The sequence below is a fragment of the Mustela putorius genome, unplaced genomic scaffold (assembly GCF_011764305.1).
Source record: "Mustela putorius furo isolate JIRA1106 unplaced genomic scaffold, ASM1176430v1.1 tig00001419_pilon_pilon_pilon, whole genome shotgun sequence".
Classification (NCBI taxonomy): domain Eukaryota; kingdom Metazoa; phylum Chordata; class Mammalia; order Carnivora; family Mustelidae; genus Mustela; species Mustela putorius.
Genome location: NW_025421736.1, coordinates 775,807 through 799,239, shown reverse-complemented (window position 1 = coordinate 799,239; position 23,433 = coordinate 775,807). Strand labels below are relative to the sequence as shown.

The 23,433-nt window shown below is 65.7% G+C and overlaps 2 protein-coding genes across 4 annotated transcripts; one reads left to right on the top strand and one right to left on the bottom strand.

Moving 5' to 3' along the window:
• Positions 1-3,262: 3,262 nt before the first annotated feature.
• ALG12 (ALG12 alpha-1,6-mannosyltransferase) lies at positions 3,263-23,433 on the bottom strand. Of its 3 annotated transcripts, XM_045087613.1 has the most exons (11): positions 23,272-23,369; positions 22,335-22,480; positions 20,845-20,935; positions 8,304-8,521; positions 6,939-7,112; positions 6,062-6,256; positions 5,537-5,640; positions 4,938-5,161; positions 4,221-4,390; positions 4,015-4,090; positions 3,263-3,911 (listed from the first exon to the last, which is right to left on the bottom strand). In XM_045087613.1, exons 2-11 carry the CDS (start codon positions 22,393-22,395, stop codon positions 3,680-3,682), a joined length of 1,545 nt encoding a protein of 514 aa, XP_044943548.1. In that variant the 5' UTR covers positions 22,396-22,480; positions 23,272-23,369; the 3' UTR covers positions 3,263-3,679. The 3 variants fall into 3 exon arrangements, with proteins under 3 accessions (XP_044943548.1, XP_044943549.1, XP_012902704.1); XM_045087614.1 differs by lacking the exons at positions 20,845-20,935; positions 22,335-22,480 and having other exon boundaries at positions 23,272-23,433; XM_013047250.2 differs by lacking the exons at positions 20,845-20,935; positions 22,335-22,480; positions 23,272-23,369 and adding an exon at positions 8,101-8,233.
• Positions 10,688-19,109, top strand: CRELD2 (cysteine rich with EGF like domains 2). The gene is made up of 10 exons (XM_013047233.2): positions 10,688-10,927; positions 12,475-12,557; positions 13,051-13,161; positions 13,728-13,819; positions 14,651-14,827; positions 15,898-15,993; positions 16,786-16,869; positions 17,204-17,299; positions 17,834-17,980; positions 18,834-19,109. The coding sequence occupies exons 1-10, from the start codon at positions 10,799-10,801 to the stop codon at positions 18,881-18,883; spliced, it is 1,065 nt and encodes a 354-aa protein (XP_012902687.2). The 5' UTR covers positions 10,688-10,798; the 3' UTR covers positions 18,884-19,109.

The following is a 23,433-nucleotide window of genomic DNA, read 5'->3' as shown; positions in this document are numbered from 1 at the left end:
GCGGCAGAGGGAGAAGCAGGCCCCCCTGCTGAGCAGGGAGCCCGATGTGGGGCTTGATCCTGGGACCCTGAGATCATGACCTGAGCTGAAGGCAGATACTTAACCAACTGAATCACGCAGGTATCCTTAGGGCATAAGTCTTAATAAAATATATACAAGGCTTCTATAAGGAAAAGAACAAAATTCTTCTGTATTTTTAAGATTTTATTTATTTATTTGACAGACAGAGATCACAAGTAGGCAGAGAGGCAGGCAGAGAAAGAAGAGAAAGCAGGCTCCCAACTGAGCAGAGAACCCGATGCGGGGCTTGATCCCAGGACCCTGAGACCATGACCCAAGCCAAAGGCAGAAGCTTTAACCCACTGAGCCACCCAGGCACCCCAGGAAGAGAACAGAATTCTGATGTGCAAAATCAAAGAATTAAATAAATGGGGGAGGAATTCTATATTCATGGAAGACTCAATACTGTCAAGATGTCAAGTCTTTCCAACTTGATCTGTGGATTCAATGCAATCTTGATCAAATCTCAGCAAATTATTTTGTGGATATTGATAAAACAATTTTGAAGTTTATACAGATAAGCAAAATAGCCAACAGAATACCGAAGCAGAACAGAGTTGCAAGACCGTCATTACCTGACTTCAAAAATTACTATAAAGCTAGTTAAACAGGACAATGTGGTATTGGCAAACGAAAATTTAAATAGATCAATGGAACAAAATAGCCTAGAAATAGACCTCCATAAATCCAGTTAACTGATCTTTGAAAAAGGACTAAAAGCAACACAATAAAGCAAAGACGGTCTCTTCAACTAATGGGGCTGGAAAAACCGGGCATTCACTCGCAAAAGAAAAAAAAAGAGCAAGAACCTAGGCGCAGACCTACACCTTCATAAACGTTAACACGAAACAGATCACATGCCTAAATGTAAATCCAAATTATAAAATCCCTAGAAAGTAACATAGGAGAAAACCTAGATGACTTGAGGGTGGAGATGACTTGTTTTTTTTAAGATTTATTTATTTATCTGACAGACAGAGATCAAAAGCAGGCAGAGAGGCAGGCAGAGAGAGAGGAGGAAGCAGGCTCCCCGCTGAGCAGAGAGTCCAATGCGGGGCTCGATCCCAGGACCCTGGGATCATGACCCAAGCCGAAGGCAGAGGCTTTAACCCACTGAGCCACCCAGGCGCCCCTGAAGATGACTTTTCAGATACAACACCAAAAGCACAAAAAGAGGGAACTGATAGCTAGACTTTGTTAAAACTAAAATTCTCTGCTCTATGAAAGATCCATGTCACAAGAATAAGACACACCACAGGACGGGACAAAATATGCAAAAGCTGCCTCTGACAAAGGGCTACTACCCCCGATGTACCAAGAACCCTTGAAACTCAACAGTAAGCAGATTGAAACTTCAATCCCATTGAAAAAGAGTCTTAAAGATATCAGCAAACACAGAGACGTACAGACAGCAGGTAAGCATCGCGTCACGTGCACCCAGCAAGTGCACCATGAAACGAGACGCCCCTGCACGTCTGTCAGAACGGCCCAGGGGCAGGACACCGACACCGAGCGCTGGCCGGACGCGGAGCAGCAGCAGCTCTCAGCACGGCTGGCGGGACACAGTGGTGCAGCCACCGTGGAAGGCAGCTTGGCGGTTTCTTATAAAACTAAATGTACTCGTATTTACACAAAGGAGCTAGAATCTTAGATCCTCACAAAAGTCTGCACAGAGTTATAACGGCTTTTCTCAAAATCGACCAAACTTGAAACATGGATATTCTGTTTGTGACCTCAGATCTCTGAGGCAATGGTGGCCCGTGAGTAGGCGGACAGCCACGTGGAGAAAGATAAAATACGGTCCGCCCCTCACACAAACGGAAGCGACCTCAAACGGACCCGAAGTCTACAGGCAGAAGTGACGGACAGAAAACAGGGTGCAGCCCGAGCGTGGGAAAATCTTCCCAAATTGGAAGCGGGTCAAGAAAGAGCAGTAAACACGTGTGCAAATGGGAAAGTGAACAACCTCGTGCCCAGGAAAGTGCTTCATAATCAGTCAGAAGACAAGTGGCAAACAGAGAAATTAGCTGCAGCATATACTGGATGGAAGGACCAAGCACCCCAAAAAGTGAAGAGTTTTTATAAAGTGAGGGGAAATGACCCAAGTCCAATGGAAAACAGATACGTGAACAAAGAAAACATGTGAGCAGACAACGTACAAAACCAGATGACTGTTCATCCTACGAAGAGGTCCACCTTCACTCCTGAAGGAATGAAGAGAAGTCCACGGAGACCCCACGGCTCCCCCGTTAGGGCACAAGGGGTGAGTTAGCGCTGTGCCAGCCCGGGGAAGGGAGACGCGGCGATACCCAGCCCGACTGATGCACGTTTCCCCGAGAGCTCGCATCCCCGCTCGTTGGAATTCACCGTCAAGACACACCTCACACAGCAGGAAAATACGCGTCACACGTGGGTCACACGTGCAGCATGGTGTGAAGTTGCCAAGTTCTAGCAGCGGCCCAGCGCCACACGCAGGAGCCTGGCTGAGTGAGCCGCGGACACTCCCCCGGCAGAGTACTGGGCGCCAAGTCTCCGGGCACCACGAGGCATGTCTGGGGGAAGAAAAAGGTGCCAACGAGAACAGAGCACACCGAAAGGAAGGGAATGAAGTCTGCGTGTGTTCGCTCATCTTCACGAAAAGGATGAACCAGAAAGCAGTGACACTAGTTATAAGAACGTGGAGGAGCCCAGGAGGGGGTGCCGTCCCCCCTCAAAGAGTGTGTCTTTGCGAGCAGCTGTTTCTGGAAGCGAGGGGGAGGGCGGGCAGGCAGGTCCCGAGACCGAATGCTAACCTTTCAAATGGAAAAGCAGCACACGGAAGCAGGAGGCTCCTCCAAGGACTTTGAAGACCCCAATCTGCCGACAAACCTGCAGTTGCGTAGCCAAGCCAGGGAGCAAACACCGGGAAACTGCTGGAGTTGGGGCTCTCACGTGGAGGGCGGGCGCGGACACAGAACAAGCAAGCGTGTGGCACCAGCGCATGCGTGGCAGGACACGTGGCGTGTGGCGTGGGGAGGGCCGTGGCCCACGCACGTATGTGCGATGACGCTCATTTCTGCACACTGTGCTCAGCGCCCCGTGGTGCTGGCTCCGTTCCAGGTACGTCGTAAATACTTATCCAGTAAAGTGTAAAGATATGAGAGTTATCCCTTAAGACAACCTACACGAAGGGGTCTCTGGCAACGTTACTTCTCCCGAGATGTCTAATAAGGAAACATCTAAATTTTTATTCTTGTTCCTCCTTGAATTCCCCAGTTTCGTGTGGGATGGGAATGTCGTGCCTGTGCCCGCAAAGGCCTCGTCCTGCAGCGCAGGCAGGGGAGGGGCAGCAGGCACTGCGGTTCCCACTGTCCACCTTCACAAAGACTCACAGGATACCCCTCCATGGGGGCACTTTCTCGGGTGCTCCAAGAGACCCAGGGGCAGCAGCCGAAGTGCAGGGCAAGGCCTGCGGTCCCTGCTGCCGTGACCACGTGTGGTCTTGCGCAGCCGTGGAGGAGCTGGGCTCTTCCCTCAGGCCTCCGTCCAGGGCACGTCCATGGTTCTGTTGTTTCTTGTATGGTCTCCTCTGCAGGGATGCTGGCGCAGCTCCGATGTCCTCAGAAGAACACGGCCCTGCTCAGGAAGGCCCACGGAGCCGCTCCAGAAGGACCAGCTTTGTCTGCAGGTTCACGTCCAGCGGGGGCAGCGTGGTCAGGTTCAGACTCACGCCAGTGGTGCCTGCGATGCCGGCCAGGACCCGGTGCGTGTCCCTGTAGAGGGCCAGGTGCGCGGGGGCGGCCTCCATGAGGAGGTGCGTGTAGGTCAGCATCCGCCCAGACCCAGGCCGCACGTCCTCCCTCTTGTCATACCTGCAAGACCAGAGTGTGGCTGTACACCTGAGGCCCCAGGGAGCCCCGGCACCGCCTCTGGGAGGATCGTCTCGTCTGCAGTCATGTCACAGTGGGAACATACCTCCAGCCACTGTTGACCTCCAAAAACCGGGACACACCTGTCTGTGCAGCAGCCACGTCGATGTGCAGGACGACATCTGTGGAAAACCGCGTGTGCTCCGTGGGAACTGAGAGCTGCGTCCCTGGCCGGAGCTGCAGCTGGCCCCAAGCATGGCCCCGAGTGCCCACCTGTCCCGGGGAAACCCCAGCACAGACCCGAGCGCCCACCTGTCCTGGGAGACACCAACTCATGCAGTTTCCACATGGCCACGCCACCGGGATAGTTGAAGTGGGACACGTACAGGGCTACGGCCGAGTACGTGGCATTCACCAAGAGGTGTCCTATCACCAGGACGGAGCCCACCTTGTACAGCCAGGACTTCCTGTAGCTGTTCAGCCTGGCAGAACAGTACGTTTCACAGAGACCAGCCCCGCCGCCCCGCAGCCCCGCCGCCCCGCAGCCCCGCTCCGGAGAGCAGCAGCCCCGTGGGACCACCCTGCCTACGGCCCGGGCACCCTCTCCGCGGGCCGCTGGCTCTGCGCTGGGCCGGCCCCCTCCCTCAGGAAGCCCACTCCCCCGTCTCCTAGCCCCAGCCCCCTCCCCTGCCTTTCCCCTTTCTTCTGGCCTATCCCCTGCCTGGACAAACACTCTCCCCACGGGGACAGCGCCCCCTGAGCGCCCCCCCCTGCCGAGAAGTAGGCCCCGGGGACCACCCACCCGCCCTCAGCCTGCCCGGCTGCCCTGCAGCCACACCGTGAGTGTCCCTGCCGGACGGCCGAGCCCTGGACGGTTCGCACCGCCGAGTGGACGCAGGCCCGACGGACCTCAGACGGAGCAGAGGCCGGCCCCTCCCGCCCACTGCCCTCCCCGCTCGGACACATCTGTCCGGCTGCACACCGTCCCCGTGTGTCAGTGAGCGCGTGGCCAGGGGAGGGAGGACTCACAGGCAGGCACAGCCCCTGGCGGCCACCACGTTGAGCAGCGGGAAGGCGTAGATGACGAACCGCAGCTCCTTGTGCGGGAGCAGTGAGTACAGCGCCACGAAGCCCAGCGAGGGCAGCAGCAGCGCCAGCGCCCGCCTGTCCACGGCGCCCAGGGGCACGAAGAGCAGGCTGCAGCCCAGGCCGCGGGGCAGGGCCGAGTAGAAATACCACAGCAGCGGGGAGGTCTCGGGCGGGACAGTTAAGGAGGTCACACGCCAGCCAGTCCCCTGTCCGCGCGGAGGGGGGCGGCACGGCCGACAGGGGCTCCTGCCTGCAGCTCCCAGACACCCCGGCCTCGCACCGCGCTGCCCCCCGGCCTCCCCGTCGCCCACAGGATGGCCTGTCCCGAGGCGGGTGCACTAGGGACTCGTCACACTTTCCCCTGAGCTCACGCGGATGCTGGACTATCCCACAACCAACCCTGATGAGGTCCTAAGACAACCCCGAACGCTAAGGCAGAAACTCCGCATCCAAAAGCGAAGCGGTGCTTCCACAGGGAGGAAAGCAGCTCCCGCCGCCTCGCCTGTGTGGCCTGACCTACGGACACCCCTGAAGGATACTCCCCAGTTGGAACTTTTGTTCAGGACCGTGTTGTACCAGAGCACCTTTCCCTCCGGCCACACGAGACAGCGCCAAAAATAGGAGTCCACGGCGACCGTCAGTCCTGCTCAGACAGAGGATCCCGTAGAAGCGCACCGGCCGCCGCCCGAGCGGCTCCGGCTTCCCGGTTACGGGTCAGCATCCCGCAAGGCAGCCACACTGGCACGGATGCCACGCACCAGGCCTCCCGGGGAGCGACGCGCTCCTTGGGACCACTGCGCCCCCGGCCGGCCAGGCGCAGGGCCCAGCCACCCCTCCCAGCCCAGACACCGGGGAGAGCCTGGGGACAGAACCCCGAGCAGGGGTGAGGGCCTCCTGGGGGCAGCTCGGGCAGAACCGCCAGGGAGCCGCGTTCAGACTCCATCGCACGGCTCAAAGTTAAGGCGATTTCACTCAGTACAAACCCGCTCTCCCGAGTCGGTCTTCACCTTCCTACAAGCAGAGCAGCGCGCCCCGTGAGAACGGCTCCGGCGAGTCCCACTCACCCAAGCAGAGGAGTCCGGCCGGCACGGCACAGCGCAGGGCCTTCGCCACGGAGAGCCTCCGGGTGCCGAGAAGCAGCAGCAGCGCGAGGCCCAGCAGCAGGCTCAGCTCGGCTCTGAAGACGAGGATGGCGAAGGCCGAGAGCCGGATGAAGCGGGCCCACTTCAGCTGCAGCCAGGCCGTGAGGGCCAGCAGGACTGCAAGACACGGGGGCCAGGGCAGGCCGGTCAACTTCCTCACTGTGAAAGCCCCCTGGAACCCTCTCGAAGACAGCATGTCGCTCAGACCCAGATGTGCTGACACAGGGCTGCGGGTTCCAGCCACGGCCCTGCGCCATCACGCAGTCTGAGGCCACTTCCGCAAGCCCGACGGCACCCACACCCCAGATGCCTGCGTCCCTGCAACCGGCCCCCTAGCTGCTCCAGGCCCCGGCAGCACACGTCCAGCACCAGTCTCGCCCAGCCTCCCTCCCGGGCACGCACCATGTCCTGCTGGCGCCCCGCCGCCCACCCTTCCACCGCATCCCACAGGCCCCGCTGCTCAGATCGGCGCAGACCCCCAGACCCACGCCACCCACAGCCTCTCATCCACCGACTCTCAGTCTCCTCGTGGCTCCCAGAGTGCGGCCGTCCCATGTCCCCGCAGGCAGCTCCTCTCAGCCAAGCGCTCACTGTCCACGCACCAGGGACCCTCCCAGGCAGCCTCCTGGGCCTCTTGCTGGAAACCGCACCCCCACCCAGCACGAGACCCTGCTCCTCATCACAGGCCTGCCTGCTCCAGGTCATTTCTGAGATGCCCAGTGGGGTCCAGCTGTCCGCAGGCAGACGCGGCCCAGGCGGACGCCCCTGCCCCTGGCCGGCATGCCCAGTAGCTACCTACCCACAGGCAGGGCCAGCACGTTGGGGAGCGTCCGTGTGCAGTAGAACATCAGATGGAACTGTGTGGCCGTCACCCAGCAGAACATGGTGGCCACCGTGGCTCCAAACTGCCGCCTCACTTCCTTTTGTAAAGTCCAGAGTCCGAAGATGACCCCGAGTCCAAGCACAGCCCTGACTGAACAAACGTGGCAAGGCATGTGGTCAGCAGTGACAGGCGCGGGCCCAGGGGACCCGACAGGCTACCGGTGATGGCAAGTTAATGACCAGATGACAGTAAAGCCACCTTGAAAGAGGGGTGTCAACCCGCTACTGAAAATGGACAGGGCGCGGGGAACGGACAGCCTGGACCCTGGCACCCCAACCCCACAGCTCCGCTGTGACCGCGTGGCCCAGGGCAGGCGAGCCCTGGGGGACACAGCCATCGGGCAGGGTAGGTGTGTCCGTAGGTCAGTGTGACTGGCTCGGCACCCTGGAGATGTCACGTCACCCCGTCTGGGGCTCCTGGGACCCCACAAAGCCAGCTGAGCCTGTCTAGCTGCCCCATGTGACGGCACGATTTCCAGGGGTCTACGGACAGCCCCACAGTGTGTGCGCGTTTGTGGGGGAACCTAGAGGGCGTCTGCGTATGGACAGGGCAAAAAGGCACCGGAACGGAACCGTGCTGGCGGCTGGCTCAACGAGGAGGGGGTGGGGCGGCGGCACAGATGCTCTGCGCCTCCCTTAACAGCTGTCCACCCAGGCGCACAGAAGATCCAGAACCCTCTGCACACAGTGTCCACGGCGACCCCCGGGGCCAGGAAGGAGGCCGCTGCTGCAGACGGGAAAGCTCCGTGCGGTGAAGGGCTGCCTCACAGGGGTGCAGCCCTGAGGGAGATGTCCCGCGCCCACCGCACCCCTGCCGCTCCCGCCTGCAGCGGGGGAGCCAGTACCCTCACGTCGCGGTCTCAAGAGCAGGAGCAAGAGGCGCTCCGTGAGCTGTCCCAGCTGACGCCCCAGAAGGGCCCACGCTGCAGCTGCCCTCGAGCTCCAGACTGCTGCGGCGCGTGGCCGAGGATGGCCACGCTTCTGACAGGACACTCCTGAGGGAGGGAGCCTCTGCCGGGCTCCTGGAAAGCCCCCGACCACACCAAGGCCCTCCCTTCTGTCATCCGGAGACCCCTTACCCACTAGCTGAGAGTAAAACTTAGACGCTTCCAGCAGGGACAGCACGTAGACCACAGGGCTGGAGAGGGCCGCCATGGCCAGCGGCCCGAGGAACGTCCTGGGGACCACTCCGGGGAACTCCAGATGGTCGTACTGCAGGGGGATGGGGAGGTCAGTGGGTGCCCGCGGCCGGGAGGCTGCGCGCCTCAGACGCAGGGCTCACCTTGTCCACATCCAGCCGGTGGTAAAGCAGGTCGTGCGTGGCCTGCAGGTTGAAGCTCTCCTCCACTTTGGCGTAGGGGCAGGCGAGGAGGTGGGTGGCGGCCACAGCCAGCAGCAGCCCCAGCAGCCGGCGCTGCCTGCCCGCACCCCACGCCCTCCTCCCAGCCATGGCGCTCTCCCTCCTCCCGGGCCGTCCTCAGCCGCGCCGCTCCGGGAGCCCTGGGAGAAGACGGAAACACAGGTTCCAGGGTCTGCAAAGTCCCCCGAGTTAACACCTGGGGGAGCTGAGCGCAGGGCGTGTGCCAAGTCTCTAAACCACTGTTGTAAGCTCGGTGAATCGAAACACATCAAAAGAGAAAGTTCAAAGAAAAATCACGCTTGAGTGCCTTTCCTGGCTTAACCGGCTCCCTCACGCTGAGGTGTGGGAGGACCTTTCCAGGACCCAAGGCTTCCTTTGCAGAACTGAGCGGGTCCTCCGTGCAGCCGGGCCCCGGCTGGCCCAGCCTCTGGAGGGCCCAGCCCCCGCCCTTGAGAGGCTCCGATCTGGCAGGAGAGTAGGACCCCGTGGCCGGGGCAGAGAGACCAGGGACAGGAGGCTGTGGGGTGGGAGGGACGGGTCTGGAGGATGGCGCAGGGGCAGCCGCAGGAGGGCAGGAGGCGCGACCCAGAGCTCAGGGCAGCCAGTGGAGCCAGCCTAGAGGGGAGCTTTGGCCGCCTGCCGGGCTGCACCTGCCCTCACCCTGGGACCCTGGGAGCCTCGGGGCACCTGGGCGTGGCCCCAGACTGGTCCTGAACGCCAATACGTAGGTGGCAAAAACAGGAAGGCATCCTTGTGGGGTTCAGACAGAGGTGTGTGCAGTGGTGACGCCGGGGGCGGGCGGTGAGATAGTTTTCAACTTTCAGGAGGGAAGGTGGCAAGCTCTTCTTCAAGTTTCTGGCCCCTGCCCTCTCTGTCTCTTTGTTTTTTAAGATTTTATTTATTTATCTGACAGAGAGATCACAAGCAGGCAGAGAGGCAGGCAGAGAGAGAGAGGGAAGCACGCTCCCCGCGGAGCAGAGCGCCCGATGCGGGACTCGATCCCAGGACCCGGAGATCATGACCCGAGCCGCAGGCAGAGGCTCCACCCGCTGAGCCCCGCAGGCGCCCCTTCATGATACAGTTTCTGCTTCTCTTAAAACAGGCTTGACTTTATTCGGTCAACACCAGAAGGGCCGGGAGCTCGCTGCCTTCTGACCCGGGGGAGATGTACGCGGTCTGCGGCCCGGAGAGGCCACAGGGGATCCGAGAGGGAAGGGAAATCGGCGCCGGCGGAGCAGGGGTCCGGCCTCAGGTGGCGGTGAGGGGACGCGGAGCCGAAAGAGGCCTCGCTGGCCAGAATCCCCGAAACAGCCGCGACCCCCGACGGGCACAGGTGTGGCCCGGGCGTCCCCCTCCTCCGGGAGCGCGAGCAGCTTGAGCGCGCACTTCTCCCGTCTCCCGCTCCGGCGCGGAGCCGCTGGTCGGCGCGGCGGCCGCTGCCCGCGGGACGGGCGCACGGGACACGCCCCACGACCCCGGCAGAATCCGCGGCTCTTCCCCGGTCGTCCCCGCCGCCCGCGGTCACCGCGATCCCCCGAGGCCCCGGGACGCGGGCCCTGCACGCTCGGCTCCCCGCACCCCCCGCGCCGCCGGCCGCAGGGACGCGCACGGCCGTGGCCAGCGCGGTGTGGCTCCGCCGGGGGCCGAGGGCGAGCGCAGCGCCCCGGACGGCAGGGGAGGCGCCCCGGACGCCGCAGGCGCGCTCGGGCCGGCACCGGCGGAGGAGGGACCGGCGGGCGCGCTCCTGTCCGGCCGGCTCGCGGGCGAAGGACCGTAGCGCAGGGGGACAGCCCCACGCGGGCCGCGGCTCTCCCGACTCCGAGCCCGGCTCCCGCGCCTCCCGCCGCCCTCCCCGACAGCCCGGGTCGCGCCGTCGCCCGCCACCAGCCCCGACAGCCCCGGCCGCGGGAGCCCGCGCTGACCTGGCCTGCCCGCCGCGTCGGCCGTCGAAGCGCGGCCCCAGGGCGGCTCGCGGCCGGAAGCCGGCCGGCGGAAGCTGCGGACGGAGGCGAGGCCCTCGCCCAAACCGAACATGGCCCCAACGCCGGGTCGCGCCGCGGCGGACGCTCGCCCTGCCCGGAGTAAAGATGGCCGCCGTGGGCGGAGCGCGCGAGCGGCGGGCTCGGACCTCCACGCCCCCTCCCGGCGGACGCTGACCCGGGGCCTTCCTATTGGTCGCTGCTCGTGGCGAGCCCGGATTGGGCCACATGGGGACGGCCTGGGTCCCAGGGGCCAATAGCGGCGCGAGGGCTGTCGGTGGGCGGGACGCCGCCCGGCGCCGTCAAGTAGCCCCGGGAACGGCCGGCGCCGCGGAGCTGGGGGCGGCCGCGGAGGCCGAGCGCTCGGCCGGTTCCCGCTGGACCTGGGGTCTGCCCGCGCGGCCGCGTCCTGCGCGACGCTGCCCGCCTCGGCCCGCCATGCGCTCGCCGGCCCCGGCCGCGCTGGGGCTGCTGCTGCTGCTGCTGCTGCCGCCGCCGCCTGCCGAGGCCGCCAGGAAGGCGACGCCCTGCAAGCGCTGCCGGGAGCTGGTGGACAAGTTCAACCAGGTGGACGCTCGCCCCTGGGGCCGCGGGCGCGGGGGCCGGCCTGGGGGGCGGCGGGGTGGGGGCGCTCCGCGACGGGCCGGGCTCACCGACCCAGGGTAAGCCTGCCGGGGACGGGGGTCAGGAACCCGGGGTCACCCCACCGGACACCGGGGTCACGGAGCCAGGGTCGCTCCATGATGGACGGGGTCACCCCACCGGGGACCGGGGTCACATAGCCAGGGTCGCTCCATGATGGAAGGAGTCACCCCACTAGGGACTGGGGTCACGGAGCCAGGGTCGCCCCCGATGGACGGGGTCACCCCACCAGGGACCGAAGTCACGGAGCCAGGGTCGCTCTGCGATGGACAGGGTCACGCCACCAGGGACCGGAGTCATAGAGCCAGGGTCACCCCGCGATGGACGGGGTCACCCCACCAGACACCGGGGTCACGGAGCCAGGGTCGCCCCCGATGGACGGGGTCACCCCACCAGGGACCGAAGTCACGGAGCCAGGGTCGCCCTGTGATGGACAGGGTCACGCCACCAGGGACCGGGGTCACATAGCCAGGGTCGCTCCATGATGGACGGAGTCACCCCACCAGTGACCGGGGTCATAGAGCCAGGGTCACCCCACGATGGACGGGGTCACCCCACCAGACACCGGGGTCACGCAGCCAGGGTCGCCCCGCGATGGATGGGGTCACCCCACCAGGGACCGAAGTCACGGAGCCAGGGTCGCTCTGCGATGGACAGGGTCACGCCACCAGGGACCGGAGTCATAGAGCCAGGGTCACCCCGCGATGGACGGGGTCACCCCACCAGACACCGGGGTCACGCAGCCAGGGTCGCCCCCGATGGACGGGGTCACCCCACCAGGGACCGAAGTCACGGAGCCAGGGTCGCCCTGCGATGGACAGGGTCACGCCACCAGGGACCGGGGTCACATAGCCAGGGTCGCTCCATGATGGACGGAGTCACCCCACCAGTGACCGGGGTCATAGAGCCAGGGTCACCCCACGATGGACGGGGTCACCCCACCAGACACCGGGGTCACGCAGCCAGGGTCGCCCCGCAATGGATGGGGTCACCCCACTAGGGACCGGGGTTACATAGCCAGGGTCACCCCGCGATGGACGGGATCACCCCACTCGGGACCGGGTCACGGAGCCAGGGTCACCCCGCGATGGACAGGGTCGCCCCACCAGAGACCGGGGTCACATAGCCAGGGTCACTCCATGATGGACGGAGTCACCCCACCAGTGACCGGGGTCATGGAGCCCGGGTTGCCTCGCGATGAACGGGGTCACCCCACCAGGGACCAGGGTCATGGAGCCAGGGTCACCCTGTGATGGATGGGGCCACTCCACCATGGCTTGGAGTCACGAACCCAGGCTTGACCTGCGAAGAACCAGTGTCACTCCAGGAATGGACTCCATGTCACCCTGGTGATGGACCGGGGGTTACTTGTCAATGAATGGGGTCACCCCCATGGGGGACTAGGGTTGCTCCCTCGTCAGATGTGGGTCGGAGCAGCAGCACTGAGCGCTGTGCCCGCGCGCTCTCCTCAGGGAATGGTGGACACCGCGAAGAAGAACTTCGGAGGTGGGAACACGGCTTGGGAGGAGAAGTCGCTGTCCAAGTACGAATCCAGGTGGGTGCCCTGCTCTGGCCGCCTGGCCATGGCGCTGGGCATGTCCCCGCGAATGCCGTCACCCGCTTTGACGACGGACAACGGGAGGTCCCTGTGCGGTCACCTGTGCGCTGGCCCCTAACTGGCCTTTTGCTCCCACACTTGTCCCAGTGTCCACTTTCTAGGGGGCAGACAGGGTGGTCTTTCCATGGTGCACGCGGGAGCGGGAGCAGAGTCCCACCACAGAACGTGTCACCGGCTTCCCCTGCCGGTCCAGTCCGTCCTGGCCCTTTGCAGCCCGCGTCAGGGTCTCCCCTGCCACCCTGACCACTGCCCTCTGAGTTTAGTTCTCCCCGTGGTGCCGACCGCACTTGTCCCCGGTGGACGTGTTCCCCACCAAAGTGCCACCAGCATTCCTGCCTGGCACAAGCGGGGCCTTAGGGCGTCCCTGTGGGTCAGCCGCTGACTGCCCGGGCGTCCCTGGTCCCCTTGCTGTGCTGCGGGCTCGTTGCAGTGAGGTCCGCCTGCTGGAGATCACCGAGGGCCTGTGCGGCAGCAGCGACTTCGAGTGCCACAGTCTGCTGGAGGAGCACGAGGGGCACCTGGAGGCCTGGTGGCTGCGGCTGTGAGTGCCCCGCGCCCCACCCCGTCCCCCGTCCCCCGTCCCCATGCTGTCCCCCCACCCCAGCCCCGCGTCCCCCACCCTCTCTCCTCCCGAGCACCGGCCCTGCGCCCACCCCACCCCTCCCCCACAGCCCTGTCTCCCTGCGCCCCCCCCCGTTGTCCCCTCCCGTCCCCACACCCCTGTGCCCACCATCCCCCACCCAGCCCTGCACCCCACACCCCAGACACACACCCCTGCCCCCCGCCTCCTCCCACGCCACAGCTCCAGCCCCAGTGGCTTCCCCGCGTGTTCACTGAAGCCTCCGTGGCCTCGTACTTCTCAGTTTGTAAGTCTGACCTTCGGACTTATGGGCGGCGGCACGGGCTTGTCTTCCTTCTTGCCTGGTGGTCGCCGCCTCTTCTCACTGTGACGTGGTGCGGGCAGCGAGGTGGTGACGGGGAGGTCTGGTCACCCCCAGACCACTGTGTCCCTAACGCTGCGACGCTCCAGAGCCAATGTCGAGAATCGTGTTTGTTTTGGAGAAACCCGTCACGTGAGCTTTGATGAACGCGTTTTTAATTCCTCAGGAAGAAGGACTTTCCGGACTTATTCGAGTGGTTTTGTGTGAAAACGCTGAAGGTTTGCTGTTCGCCAGGAACGTACGGGCCAGACTGCCTCGGTAGGTTGTTGTCGGGAATCGCGAGTGTCCTGCGTTGCTCCCAGTGTCCGTGTCGCAATTCCCAGGGGGGGCAGAGCCGTGGCTGGGACCTGGGGCCGTCCGCTCCCACCCAGCCCTAGGACGCCCGGTCACTGCCCCCCTCACGCCGTGGGGACCTCCTCCCCGGGGCCAGACAGACCTGAGTGCCTGATGCTGCGCGGGCGCCTCACTCCGGGGCCTGCGGGCCTTCGCTGGGGCCACTGTGGGTCGGTGTCCACCTGCCTGTGTGGGGCCCTGCAAGGGCACGGAGGCAGCTCTGGTTTCGTGTCCCCCGTCTGGCTCTGCCCACGGAGCAGCCGAGACCCGGCTGTGGGAGCCCTGGGGCGCGGCTTGGGCGTCTGTCACGTGGGATGCGTCGCGTCACCTCTCCCTGCGGAGCCAGGCCCTTCCACGGAGAGACACGCTTTGAACCGAAGTCACGGGCCGCCGTCCGGCATCACTCGTCACTCTGGGTGCCCCGCGGGACAGAGCAGACGTGTCTCGAGTCCGACCCTGTCCCGGGCCGTGGCCGCCTCCTGCTGCCGGCCGGCGTGTGCTGCCGCGGGCCGTCCTCGCCGACACCCTCGCGCGTCCGTGTCCCTGTTGTCCCCGTTGTCCCGCGTTCCTGGGAGGCTCCCAAGCAGCTGCAGACCCCAGCGTGTCCGCTCCCCCAGCGGCCGGCTGGCTCGTGTGGCCAGAGGGAGTGAGGACAGAGTTTACCGGGGGACGGAACAGGCGTGGTCGTGAGGTCGGGCGAGCGAGGCGCACGTTCTCCCGGGGCACACTCGGACCGGTGGGCTCCTGTCCCCGCAGCGTGCCGGGGCGGCTCCCAGAGGCCGTGCGGCGGGAACGGACAGTGCAGCGGGGACGGCAGCAGGCAGGGGGACGGGTCGTGCCAGTGCCACCTCGGCTACCAGGGCGCCACGTGCTCCGACTGCACGGACGGCTACTTCAGCTCCCTGAGGAACGAGACGCACAGCGTCTGCACAGGTACGGGGGCTGCGCCGGCCTTCAGCCCGCGGGCCTCGGGGCACACCGCGGCGGCGTTCTCCTGGAGCTAGGGGCACGGACGGGGGCCCGTTGGCTCTCACCTGCACCCCCGGAGCTAGGAGGCCCCTGGGCACCCCGCGGGAGGCTGCAGCAGCGCGAGCAGGCCCTGGACCGTCTCGCTTGCTGTCTCTGAACATGCCCAAGAGGGGAGAGCCAGGCCCCCGGCCCCACATTTTCGGGAGGACTGGGCAGGTGGACGGTGTGGGGCCAGCGGTCACGTCCCACCCATGCGAGCCTTGCTTCTGGGTGACCCGGTGCCCACGGTATCCTAGCAGAGGCCGACTCTTCCCCTGCGGCCACCTGGACAGGGTGACCCGCCTGCCCAGTGCGGGCTGCTGAGGCTCAGGCCCCGCGCAAGAGGGCAGAGCGGCGGCACGAATGAGAACCAGCACCCCTGAGGCCACCGGGTGGGACCTCCTGGCCTCCAGGCTCCCCCTCGGTCGGGCTCCCCAGAGGCCCGTGGGGTCGGACGGGTCTGTTGTGACCGACCACACGGAGTCTGCCACCATCCACCAGGCGGACACAGGCCGTGCCTCCCGGTGTCGGTCCGCGGCCCCCTTGGGTGGTCTGTGTGGCACGTGAGTGGAGCGCCAGGACAGCCGTGTCCTCTCTGGTCCCAGCGCCCAAGCCCTCAGCTGGCCCGGGACGCGGGTGCTGTGCGGGGGCCCCGGGGCTGGGGGCCGCCTGGCAGGCGCGGGCTCCGGGGTTTGGGCCGCTGCCTTTCTCGGGTCCTAAGCCGTTTCCCTGGGGTCCACCAGAACGTGACCGTGAAGGGCCCTGAAGGCCCGTGGAGTGTTTCGCTCGTCCAGCTCGGGGATGCTGTGGGTCACGAGTGTAGATTTCATGGCCGTCCAACGAGTCTCGCTTTACTGGGGTATTTTCTTGTTTGTATTTGGTTTTTGTTTTCATCCTAGTGAAGGTAAATCCTTACTTGCTGAAGTGACCTTTGTGTTCTGTTTTTACTGAAAACGGCATTCCCGCACCCGACCCGTGTCCCCTCTGCTTCCCAGCTTGCGACGAGTCGTGTAAGACGTGCACCGGCCCGAGCAACAGAGACTGCGGCCAGTGCGCCGTGGGCTGGGCGCAGGAGGGCGGCGCCTGCGTGGGTGAGCTGGGCGGGACCCCAGGGTGGCCCGGGCCCTCCTCTCCGCTCCCCTTCCTGGCGTCCTGCGCTCGTCCGGCCCTCCTCTCCTCCCGGCCCTCTCCCTTCCCCAGGCACAGGCAGGGAAACGGAGGCGCAGACCTGCTTTCGGCCTGGAGAGCCGTACGGGGGCTCAACAGAGCCAGCGTCTGCGTGTCTGGCCGCTGCGCCGCCGCGGGGAGACGCGCCTTCCTGACTCGCACACACACAGCGTGCGCGGTTCCGGCCCTGGGCCTCGTCCCCCGTCCCCACGTGCCCCGCCTGGTGGGCGCGTGTGTTTCTGCCGCACCCTTGCCTCTGAGCCCCAGCCTGCCCGTGAGCTCTGGTTTCCCCCCAGCGCCGCAGCAGCCCTGGGGAGGCCCTGGCCGCAGCCACGGGGCCCTTCCTGAGGCCCAGGTGCCGGCGAGTGGGCTGCCCTTAGGCCGGTCAGGGGTGGCAGACCTGTCCCTACTGTCCCATCTGGAGTGGGGAGGCGGGTGGTCTGACACCGACCCGGAGCTTCTGCGTGTCCGCGCGGCGCCGAGGTGCTCACGTTTGCTGCTGGCCCCTTGTGGAGGCCCTGCCCCCGGGGGCACAAAGTGTCCCTCATCACCCCTGCCCCCGGGAAGGGGGACCTGGGGGAGAAACACGGACACACGTCCTCCACACAGCGGCCCCTCCTGTCCCGCCGGCCGTGGCTGTGGGTAGTGTCTGGTCACCAGCCGTGTGACCTCCACGGGGGCCCCGGGAGCCTCACGGCTCTGCCCCTGTGTTCCAGACGTGGACGAGTGTGCGGCGGACACGCCTCCCTGCGGCGACCAGCAGTACTGCGTGAACGCCAACGGCTCGTTCCTGTGCGAAGGTGCCTGGGCTCGGGCCCTGCGGGCGGCGACTGCATGGTTCTGCCTGCTGAGGACAGTGGAAGGCGGCACCCACGACGTCGGTCCTTGCTGCCGAAAAACCGAGAATTCAGAGAATTTGAAGAGTTGTTTTGCTCTGAGAAGATGGTCAACAGTGTGCGGCCACAGCTCTGGGGGGCACATCGTTGCCTTGCTGGGAGACGGGGCTGCGGTGTTGAGGACACGCCCTGGGGCCCCCGCCCCTCGAGGAGGGACACGCAGATGCTGCGCGGCGCGGCTTCCGGTCCCAGTGTGCTCACAGGAGGCTGATGTCGACGGCTTTCTGCTTTCTCCTAGAATGTGATTCCACCTGTGTGGGCTGCACGGGGAAGGGTCCAGGACACTGTAAAGAGTGCGTCCCCGGCTACACCAAAGAAAGCGGCCAGTGTGCAGGTCAGCGCCCTTGCGTCTGTGCCGGACCAAGAGGAACCGTGGCAGGGGGGCCATGGTGTGGACGGGCCGTGAGGGGCTGGCGGGGGTGGGGCACCGGCTCCGGCTCTAACTGCGACTCCGTTCCCCCAGCATGTGATGCAGAGGCAGCAGGTGGGGGACCGACCGCCTGTCCCCGCAGCCCCCAGGTGTGCCTGGTGCGGGTGCGCCCGCCAGCGGGGGCCCGGGCCTCCCCCCACCTCCCACCCCCACGGTCCCCGTGGCTGCACGTCAGGCCTCCACGGTCGGGGCCCGGCTGGAAACCGCCTGGAGAAAGGCGGTGAATCCCCAGCTGCCCCCGCGGCGTGAGCTCGCGCCGGGCTTCCCCCTTAACGGCCGCCTGCACTGCCCCTTCACTCCTCTCCGTCCGCGGCGCCGACCCTGACCCTCATGCTCTGCTCTCCGCATCCCTTCCTGACCGCCGCACTACGGGGCAGCAGAGAGTCCCGAGCGCGCGCGCCTGGTGACGGTGGCCTGTGTGCGGGGTGTCTCTTGCAGACGTAGACGAGTGTGCGGGGCCCGAGAAGGCGTGCACGCGCCAGAACGAGAACTGCTACAACACGCCCGGGAGCTTCGTGTGCGTGTGTCCCGAGGGCTTTGAAGACACGGAAGACGCGTGTGTGCAGACGCAGGCCCCGGGCGGCGGTGAGTGGCGGATGCTGCGCGGGGGACGTGCGGAAACCCCCAGCACGCGCAGCCCGAGGCGGGTGATGGCTGGGGCTCCGGGCAGACGGGAGGGGGAGCGGGCCTGTGGGAGGTGCGGCCGGCAGGAGGGTCCGTGGCCCCGGAGTCAGCAGGCAGGCTCTGCGTGGGCTTCCTGAGAGCCCAAGGGCCGTGGCCGCTCCGAGCCCGGGGGGCAGGACTGTCTCGTCCTGCGGCCCTCCAGTATCTGCTGGAGGCTTCTGTCCACGTGGCCTTTTCGTGGCCTGTGTGTCCGTGTCCGAATCTCCCTCTTCCTACATGGACGCAGCCCAGTGACTCCCTCTCACCTTGACCATCTGTGAAGCACCCCCAGTTCACAGTTTCCAGGGGTGAGGATGGCCCCAGGTTCTGGGGGACATGGTTCTGCCCACGAACGTCCCACAGACGTCGTGGAAGAACATGGAGCGGAAGAGCCAGTGTCAGAACGACGCTGACAGAGTTTTCCTGAACGAGTAAGACCAGACGCAGACCCCAGAAGCTCCCTGACCCCGAGCCGGGCAGCGAGGGCGAGCGCACAGCCAGGTGCCTCGGAGCCAGCTCTGGGCCCACCAGATGTCAGCGGGGAGCAGGGCCCCATGCCGCCTCTGCCCCAGCATGGCCTGGGGGGCCCTCCCTGCCGGCGCCCTGCAGCAGGGGCCTCGGTCCTGTGGGCCCCGGCGGATGGGGTTGGGGGGGTCTCGCCACTCCCTGTCTTCGTCTCCCACACCTGAGAGGCCTCCTGCCGCGAAGCCACTGCCCCGGCCCCGTGGAAAGCTTTCGTGCGGGTCCCCCAACAGCTGTGTTTGTTTCCCGGCAGAAGTCGCAGAAGGAGACCCCACGTGGCAGCCCTCGCGGGAAGACTTGTGACGCGCGTCCAGAGCCGGAGGCTGGACCCGCCCTTTAAGTTATTGAGACTGGCGTCCTCACAGGTCCCCGTTTCTCCAGGGGACGCGGAGGGAAGCTGCGCCCGGGAAGCGGCTCACGCACGCTCGGCCCTTCCGACAGCGGCAGTCCCTGGCGGCCCTGACCCAGAGTTGTATATTTTGATACCGTTGTTTCTAATAAAATTGACCACTGGAGGTCGTCAGGCCCAGGGCGCGCGCGAGTCTCTCACTGAGAAAGCAGGAAGGCTCCAGGGCAGCTGTGGCCCCGTGCTCTGAGGTCGCACCACCTGCCTCCCTGGGGCGGTCCCCCCGCGGGCACGGGAGTCTTGATGGGGAGAGCAGCTGTCGCGGAAGGACCCCCAGGGCTGGACACGGCCGTCCTGCCTTCGCGGATTCCGCCGGAGAGGAGAGCCCCGGGGCCAGTTTCTCGGCGTCAGATGGAGGCTCGGATGTCACAGGGAGCCCCCCCGGCCCCCTCCCCCAGAGCGTCCTCAGCTGTCAGAGCGTCCAAACCCCCAGGGCTCGGTCAACCCCCAGGGGGTGCCTGCGCTCGTGAGCTCCCACACCTCTGCACCCGTCCACACGGCTGTCCCTCTGGGGGCGGCCGCCTGTCCCTCGCTGTCCTGGCCCCGAGGGCCGCCGTGTCCACGCGCCCCCTTGTTGCGTCTGTGCAAGGGGACTCCCGCAGGCAGGACTCCACGTGGGTCTCTGCTGGGCAGGGGTGGCCGCGGGCTGGCAGGTGGAGCCCGGCCCGGCCCTGTCCTGTGTCCGGTTCTCCCTGGACCTCCGTGTGCCTCAGCGGGCCTCCTCCCTCCGCCCCCATCTCCGTGGTGGGGAACAAGGCCAGGCCCCCAGAGCTCCTAGAGGAAACCGAGTCACGTGAGATGAACGAGGGCTGCCACAGCCCAGTAGGGAGGCCGCCCTTGTCCAGGCCAGACCGGTCAGGGAGTCCCCGCACATGGTCTGCTTCTGGACGTGGGCTGTGGGTCTAGGCCACGGGACACTGAGCGCCTTGTGGGAGAGGCTGCCACTGCAGCTGCGGGGGCTCCCAGGGAACGCCGTGGGCTGGGGGGGGTTCTCGGAGGGAGCGCAAGCGTGAGAGCAGGGGTGGGCAGAGGCATAACAGGTTGGTGGGACGGAGCCCCTCGGGTGGAGGTGCCGGGGCGCAGGGCAGGGACAGGGAGGCCTCGGGGGGGTGCATGACCCATGGCCCCAAGGAGAAACCACACCCGGGGACCCAGGCTGCTGCAGGTCGGGGGGAAGGGCCCAGCTCAAGCTCCGTAGAGGGCCAGGCCAGAGCCAGTGTTCCCTGCCCTCCTGCTCTGGCCCATGGGACCCAAGCCTGAGTAGCTAAAGCCACAAGCTATGTGGCTGGGGCATGGAACGGACCCCCCGCTTTCCAGTTAGAACCGAGAAGGTCCTGAGTCCTCATGGTGGGGTCGCCTGGGTGGCACCCCACCCCTAACAGGGCTCTGGGCACCAGCACACCCCTCCCACCACAGGTGACATTGGTAGGGTCTTGGGGGCCCTGCCACCTGGCAGTGGGGAGGGGTCAGGCCCTGCTGTTTGGACACGAGGAGACAGACCCATGGCCGGCTCTCCTGTGGTCCTCACACTGGCCTGCCGAGGTTTGGGGGGTCCTCTTGGTCTGTACCTTGCCCTTCTGCTATGCCGAGTACCCACCCCAGACCACCATGGCACCAAACGGGCCCAGGCGGAGACGAGGCCACAGCAGGCATCTCCGTGCTGACAGCAGCTGTGGCCACGGGCCAAGGGTGCCCCATGAACCCCCACTCAGGGCCCCCCAGCAGGGCAGTGGACGGCTCAGGATGACCTGGATCTTGGAACGGACCAAGCGTGGTCCCAGCTCAGGGCCTCTGTCCTGCTGTCCTGCTGGGGGGCATCAGGGGCTGTCACCTCTTGCTCCAGCAGGGCCCCGCTCACCTGTCACCTCTCAGAGCATGCCCTGGCCCCTTCCCCAAGGCGCGCAGGTCTGGAGCCAATGCTGCAGCACCTCCAGGCTCCGCGTCCTCTCCTGTAAAGAGCACCTTCCCAGTCAGGGGACGTACGGAGGAGGCGGAGGGTCCCAGCTGGCCTGTGCTGTGTCGGGCTTGTCCTGGGACACGATGTGGGCAGGAACGGTGCACCTGGCCCCAGCGTCACTTTGCCAGGCCTGGCGTGGGGCTCCGGGTGCAGGCAGCGTCCTGGGGACCATGGTGGTGGGCACCGGGGCGCAGGGACCAGGGACCGAGCACTTAGATGTCGGAGCCCCTACCGGGCCTCGGGCTCTGCCCGGCTTGGAGGTGATCCTCTGGAATCCCCTGCCTCCGGCGGCGACCCCTGCCCTGCGCCCGCCCCCGTTCAGGCCTGGTGGAGGGCCAGCCCAGACGCCCCCGCGGGTCCCGCCCCCAGACGCGGGGCCGCGGCCGGCAGGTGGCGCTGCAGGACCGGCCCCGGCGGCCGCACTGCCTGGACCCCGCGGAGGGGCGGAGGGGCGGGTGGGCGCCGCGGTGACTGCCCAGGAGGGCGGGGCCCCCAGGGCAGGACACGCTGTGGCGGGGACCCCCAGCCCCCAGCACTGACAGGATTGTCGTGCTCCCGGGATCAAAACTCTGCAGGAAGGGGTCACCAGGAAGCAGGCAGGACACAGCCTCAGCGGCCCCACAGGGAGCCCCAGCTTACAACCCTGGAGTGACCTGGTCGCAGTGCGAAACTGCTTTCTGCTCCCTCTTCCCAGCCGGGATGCTGCCCAGGGCGGGGCTCAGGGGCCAGCGTGTCAGCACCCCCCCCCCACCTTACCCCTGTTACCACGGAGACGTGGCCTCGCCCCTCAGGACCCCGGGTGCACCCCGGGAGCCCCCCACGTCGGGCACCCTGCCTCTCCCCGGGTCCTCTCCCGCTGGCTGGGCTGCTGCTCCCCACCGACACTGGAGCTCCGCGGGGCCAGGAGGCTCACGTTTCCGGGGCTCTCAGCTCCTGGACCCCAGGGGCCTCTGGGGACACAGCACCGCGCAGGTGCTGGCGGCTTCCCTCCCGCAGGACGGCCTTCCGTACACGCCCTGCCAGGCCAGAAGCTTCAGGAAGTGTGGTGCTGGAGAGCCCCGTGGCCACGGCCCACCCCACCCTGACCTTGCAGGATAGCGGGTCCCTCGTCTGTGGTGTGATTACACCAGGTCCCGCGCCGCAGGTGCACACAGGTTAGAAGCCAGTGGCTCTCCAGGGGTGGCCCAGGACACTTGTCACAGCTGGGTGAGGGGCACCTCTGGTTCTGTTCAACCCCCCTCTCCCCAGCGCACAGGACACCCCCACAGAGAACAACCCTGCGCCCCTGCCAGCAGCAGTAGGGGGATGCTGACCTCAGGCCCCAGCCTCTGTCCCTTGGGCAGCATGCGCCGTGAGAGTTGCTGCCCAGGGCTGGGCTGTCCTGGACTCACCCGTGGGACCAATGAGCGAGCAGCCTTGATCTCTGCTGTCTTGGCCATTCTGTCTGTGCATGGCTGTGCCACCTGGGGCCGATGGCCAGCCGGCCGCTGTCAGGCTGCCGAGTGCTTCTGTCTACTTGTCACACGGTGGGTACGTTCTGGTGGGTGTCGATGTGGGGTGACAATGTGCCCACGTGCCTCTCCCCAGACTCCTTGTCCCTGAAACGGCCGTTTCCCTCTCCCACCCCCGACCAGCCCGCTGGGCCCAACTGCCCAAACCCGAAATCCCTGAGCGGGCCGCCCTCCGCCGCTGTCCTTGTCCACCTGGGCCTACGCACTGTGCCGGCCAGCCCTGAACTGTGGCAGAGCTCGTCCCCGTCCTCACACCGTCATAGGAACCCCTGCGAGGCCACAGGTGCGAAGGGGTCGGAGAGGTGACACTCACGCAGGTCTGGGCCACCTGCACGAGCTGCTGACCTCCGCCCTTGCCCGGGTCTCATCCCGACCTCACAGCAGGGCATGTCTGAGGAAGCCAGTGCCAGGCAGCGAGCGGGCCATGGTCCCACGGCCAGACCAGAGCCACACCTGTTCTCCTGCCCTGGACCCGGGGACCCCCGTGCTGCTTCTCCCACCCACACTTGCTGCAAAGCCTACTTTGCTCCCAGGCCCCTGGAGTCAGCTGAAATGTAGCAGCACGGATCTCGGGCTGTCCCTGCCGGTCCCGCGCCGCCCGCCACTGGCCTTCTGAGGCACCAGGACGTCCTAGAGCAGGACTCCCAGGAGGCCGCTCCAGCATTCAGAAGCCCCCGGCTGCCATGCTCCGTCGTTGTGGCGAATTGCCAGCGCAGCCCCCTGTCCTCGGTGGGGGGGGGGGGGGCTGCTGTGTGCCCGGGACTCCTGGATTCTTCCCTGTAGTGCGCGTGGCCTACGAAGGCCCCGGGGTACTCACCACTTCTCCATCATCTGGTCTGATCCACACAGGGTTGTTAATACGGGGCACAGCTGTGCTGTTCTGGGGATGGGGGAGTCGTCCAGGTGGCCCTGGGCAGAAGAGTTCCTGTCACCTGGGGAGGGACCACATGTTCTCTGCAAGCGTTTGTACTTGGTCTTT

Excerpts from the sequence above, each read along its gene's own strand:
- CRELD2 (XM_013047233.2), top strand. The coding sequence starts at position 10,799 with ATGCGCTCGCCGGCCCCGGCCGCGCTGGGGCTGCTGCTGCTGCTGCTG. Across the intron at positions 15,994-16,785 it reads GGAGGGCGGCGCCTGCGTGG|ACGTGGACGAGTGTGCGGCG; the intron begins GTGAGCTGGGCG and ends CCTGTGTTCCAG. Across the intron at positions 17,300-17,833 it reads AGAAAGCGGCCAGTGTGCAG|ACGTAGACGAGTGTGCGGGG; the intron begins GTCAGCGCCCTT and ends TGTCTCTTGCAG.
- ALG12 (XM_045087613.1), bottom strand. The coding sequence starts at position 22,395 with ATGCACAGACAGAATGGCCAAGACAGCAGAGATCAAGGCTGCTCGCTC. Across the intron at positions 7,113-8,303 it reads ACCGGCTGGATGTGGACAAG|TCAGGGCTGTGCTTGGACTC; the intron begins GTGAGCCCTGCG and ends ACGTTTGTTCAG. Across the intron at positions 4,391-4,937 it reads GCCAGGGGCTGTGCCTGCCT|GCTGAACAGCTACAGGAAGT; the intron begins GTGAGTCCTCCC and ends CTGTTCTGCCAG.